This window comes from Triticum urartu, chromosome 6A (genome assembly GCF_056163025.1).
Source record: "Triticum urartu cultivar PI428250 chromosome 6A, HENAU_Tu73, whole genome shotgun sequence".
Classification (NCBI taxonomy): domain Eukaryota; kingdom Viridiplantae; phylum Streptophyta; class Magnoliopsida; order Poales; family Poaceae; genus Triticum; species Triticum urartu.
Genome location: NC_141878.1, coordinates 567,766,004 through 567,770,128, shown reverse-complemented (window position 1 = coordinate 567,770,128; position 4,125 = coordinate 567,766,004). Strand labels below are relative to the sequence as shown.

The window sequence follows — 4,125 nt, the reverse complement described above, 5'->3', positions numbered from 1 at the left end:
AGAACCGGTCGAACATCATAATTCTATTGAAAAAGATGTCGAATCATCTGATGTTCATGAAAGAAGTACTAATGATGAAGAAGGCTTCACAGTTCGTGATGATGCTGATGCGGATGAAAATGAAGATGGTAAGTTTGTTGCTGATTCCTTACCGTCTGCAATAAATGATTATTCATCATCGTAATATATAATTCATGCTTCTATATATTCAGCTGAAAATGCAGAAACAAAAGAGCGTAAGAAGAGGAAGCTGAAATATATTTGGAACCTTCCAAAAGGGAAAAGGATAATGGTTCGATGCAATGACATAGATCAGCCAGTTGGAAAAGAGGCTAAACATCTTGGGGACTTTCTTGGCTCGGTTGCAAGGAATGGGTCATTGTGGTTCTTGAGCTAAAAGGATTGGAGATTGCTCAAAACTAAAACAAACGTAAAGGCTATACTAGATCAAGTGAAGGTAAATTTTAATCCACGCAATATCCTTTACTAGCTTGTTCTATGTTGCCTTACATTGCAGTCACCCTATTTATGTTGTAATGGTTCTGTAGATGAGGTTCCTTTATCCTCCTCGCATGGAAAAGTATATATTGAAGACAATTGGAGACAGATGGAGGCAACATAAGTCCAATCTGAAAGCAATTTATTTTGATGAGAAAAAAAGCACCGAAGCCAATTACAACAATAAACCAAAATGGGTGACTTCGGATCAGTGGAGATCTCTAGTTAATCATTGGACAACCCAGAAAGCGAAGGTACTTACAGAATTCCATTTTCAACTTTCTTTGTTGGACTTTATATATATATTGTCTTGCAGATACCATGAAAGATATGCACATAATTGTTTTGATTCAATCTTTGATAGGAAACTAGTGCTACAAATAGGAATAATTGTTCACTGAGGAAGTCTACACACACTAGTAGGACAAAAAGTTTCGCTCGACAGAGGGAAGAAATGGTAAAATTCTACTAACTTCATGCATCTCTCTTCCATTCATGTTTTGTAATGTAATTCATGTTTACGTTACATATCAACAGAAAGATGCAGATCCTGAAAAGAAGTATCCTCATAGGGCTCACTTGTTCATCCATACGCACAAGCCGAAAACTTGCAAGAACAAACTAATTAATGCTCATGTGGTATATTTACAACTCTCAACCATTCATTTTTGAATTTGATATTATATATATTCTTCTTATTTACATTCTTTATGTATATTTAGGAAGAGTTGAAGGATATTATGGGAAAAAACCCTGAATTAGCAGATAACAGTGATGGCAAGGTTGCATGGAAAGGAGATGCGTTAAACAGAGTATTAGGAGATGACAAGCCTAGTCATGTACATGGTTTGGGACTAGTTCCATACCCGAAAAAACTTTTTGATGTTTCTACTTCACGTATATTCCAGAATACACATTTTACTTCGGTGGAGGACACACCAAATGAAGATATGCTAGCATTTAGAGTTGAACTGGAAAAGTTACAGCAAGATAAGAAAAATCAAGATGCTAAAATTATGGAACTACAGGAGCAGATGAGAAGAATGGAAAGACAACCAAATCAGGTAAATTTCTATGAACTATAAGCTTCATTTAGTTTGTGGACTAACCTTTCTGAATTTATATCATAGGAAATTTCAGATCCAATGGCTACAATTGGGCTTGAACCTTCGGTTTATGGACATAACTCAAACAGAAAAGTTTGTATCATAAAATCCTAAAATTTCACTCTAGAAATTATGTCTCAACTAATATTTATGTTATGCTATATGTAGAGGGTGCTTGCTCCTCCCGTTGATGGACTCCGACTTGTTAAAACACGACCAAGTAATTTACAGAACAAGCGAAGTGGTTCAAATGGTGCAGATTTGGAAACATCAAACAACAATTCTGTTTCAGATAAGGTTTGTCTACTTAAATACTCTTTGGAACCTGTCATTGCTGAGTTTTAAGTTGTTACTCTTGCACTTTTTGCAATTGCATGTAAAATACCCAAAAGTTGATTTGTATCATTTTATACTAGAACAAACAAACTATGGTTCATAATGGTGGCAGTGCACGACAACTAGAACAATGTTCTGATGTACCCAAGGTATCATCATAGTCTCATATCCAAAATTATGATCAAACTATATTGCTCCCATGTTTATGTGGTTACTTGTTGCTATCAGAATGTTGTCCAGAACCATGAAACTTCTGATCATAATTTTAGTGCATGGCAAGGGGAGATAAATTCTGCTGCGCAAAAGGTATATTTCCATTACCATATTCAATATGTTCAAAAAATATTGTTTCCGATGGTTATGTATCTACTGGTCATCGTGCTAACAGAATGCTGTCCAAAACAAAGAAAATTTGCTTGAGGATGTCAGTGCGCGTCAGGGGGAAAAACTTCTGCTTCAAACAAGCTGGTATCTTTTCATAATCACAAACAAATTTGTGTTCAAACTATGGTGTTAGCTGTTTATTACTTCTTCTTTGGATGATGTTCCTCCTGTAATAACCACTATTAGACTGTTGTCCAACCCAAAAAAACAACAAAAGGTGCTAATGCAAGCAGTAAGAGTTCTCAAAGTGCTGCCCTGAGTTGGTTGGGTGCCAATGAACTACCTGTAAGAGTACTCATTCATTTCATATGCTCCCTTGTTCTTTTTTCTGTTTTCTCATATGGTAACTTTGGTTTTCTCTAACAGGTAGGAACTAAAGTATTCTTGAAGAGCCTGAAAAAACATAACAGGGACGTAGCTCTTGCTACAATTGTAAGTTGTGATCCTAAATTTAAACTTGATGGCGCTGAAATTGGAAACGAATTCTGGGCGGTGCATGTCGATATGGCACTTGAGAAAACTGAAAATTTGGTACGGAGTCGCAAAAATTGCAATACTCTCGGTAATGCTGAAAAAACAAAGATTGCATGGCCTTCAACCTTTGTACGTGACTAATCTTGCCTCCGTTAGTACTTGCATCATGTCAATGCATTGTGTGTTAACAATTCATTTTATTTTCTTGTTTGTAGATTCAGAAGATAAATGGATGAGTATATGGGTGTGTGGCAACTCAACTGCAAAGAAAGATGTTGATGGTCCGTTTCGTCATGATGATGATGATGATGATCGATGGATGCTATCAGTTTTAGTTATGTCGTAGGAATGACGTTCCTGTTGGATGTTGTTCCTTGGTTAAGTCTTAATTAAGTTGTAGGGATGTTGATGGATGCTTTCGTTTAAGTTTCAGTGTTAGAAAATAGTTAGATTATGCATCACATTTGGATGATGTTCTCCTGTAATAACCACTATTGTAATCCGACAATTTTATCTAATATATGATTTCTTTGTCTCGTCAGTATATTCTCTTGTTTTCCTTCACTTGAAATACATAATTATCACCTCTACATGGAGCATTACTTTAATTGCTAGAAATAATAATAATAATAATAACAATAATAATAAATAATAATAATAATAACACTATATGTACCAACACTTGGAGTGTTGGAAATACTCCGTTGCCAAGCAATGGGATTTTGATTCTTGTACATTACGCACCAACATATAAAAGTGTTGTAGATGTCTGTTTTAACTGTTGTAGTCTTGCAACGGTCCCTTTTACCAACGGCAATATAAGCGTTGCATTATGCGCTAGCAACACTCGACAAGGCTACGCATCCCAAACCGTTGGTAAAGACACTGGCAACGCATATATGGAATTTTAGATATGGAAAAATGCGTTGCTATACGGGGGGGGGGTCCTGTTGTAGTGTACCGGTGAGGTTGACAACCCTCAACGCCATTGCAACCTTCAACTATCTGATGAAGAAATCACTGAAGGTGTAAAAAAGTTTCTGAATGAATCGGAACAGGTCTGTAGTCAAACTGGTTTGAGTCCCTTCTATGCCAAGAACAAACCGCCTGCTGTAAGCATTATACTTCCTTTTCTGTATATGTATGTATAGGGTGATGACTCCTTCTGGAAACGGAAAACTGTAGAAAAAGCGGTAAAACCAACTGGGGACAAAGCAGTCAAACCATCTCGCCCCAAAACCAAAGCCGTCAAACGGACGTCAAAACGGAAAACGGCTGACCGGATCAACATGGAGCTTGATGATGACACTGATGATCCGGAAGTTGA

At 36.8% G+C, this 4,125-nt stretch overlaps 1 protein-coding gene across 1 annotated transcript; it reads left to right on the top strand.

Moving 5' to 3' along the window:
- The first annotated feature begins 557 nt into the window (after positions 1 to 557).
- LOC147966399 (uncharacterized) lies at positions 558 to 3,034 on the top strand. The gene is made up of 12 exons (XM_087527243.1): positions 558 to 752; positions 863 to 955; positions 1,036 to 1,137; positions 1,221 to 1,562; positions 1,629 to 1,697; positions 1,773 to 1,901; positions 2,021 to 2,089; positions 2,169 to 2,246; positions 2,329 to 2,410; positions 2,524 to 2,609; positions 2,691 to 2,927; positions 3,014 to 3,034. The coding sequence occupies exons 1-12, from the start codon at positions 573 to 575 to the stop codon at positions 3,032 to 3,034; spliced, it is 1,488 nt and encodes a 495-aa protein (XP_087383369.1). The 5' UTR covers positions 558 to 572.
- Positions 3,035 to 4,125: the final 1,091 nt, after the last annotated feature.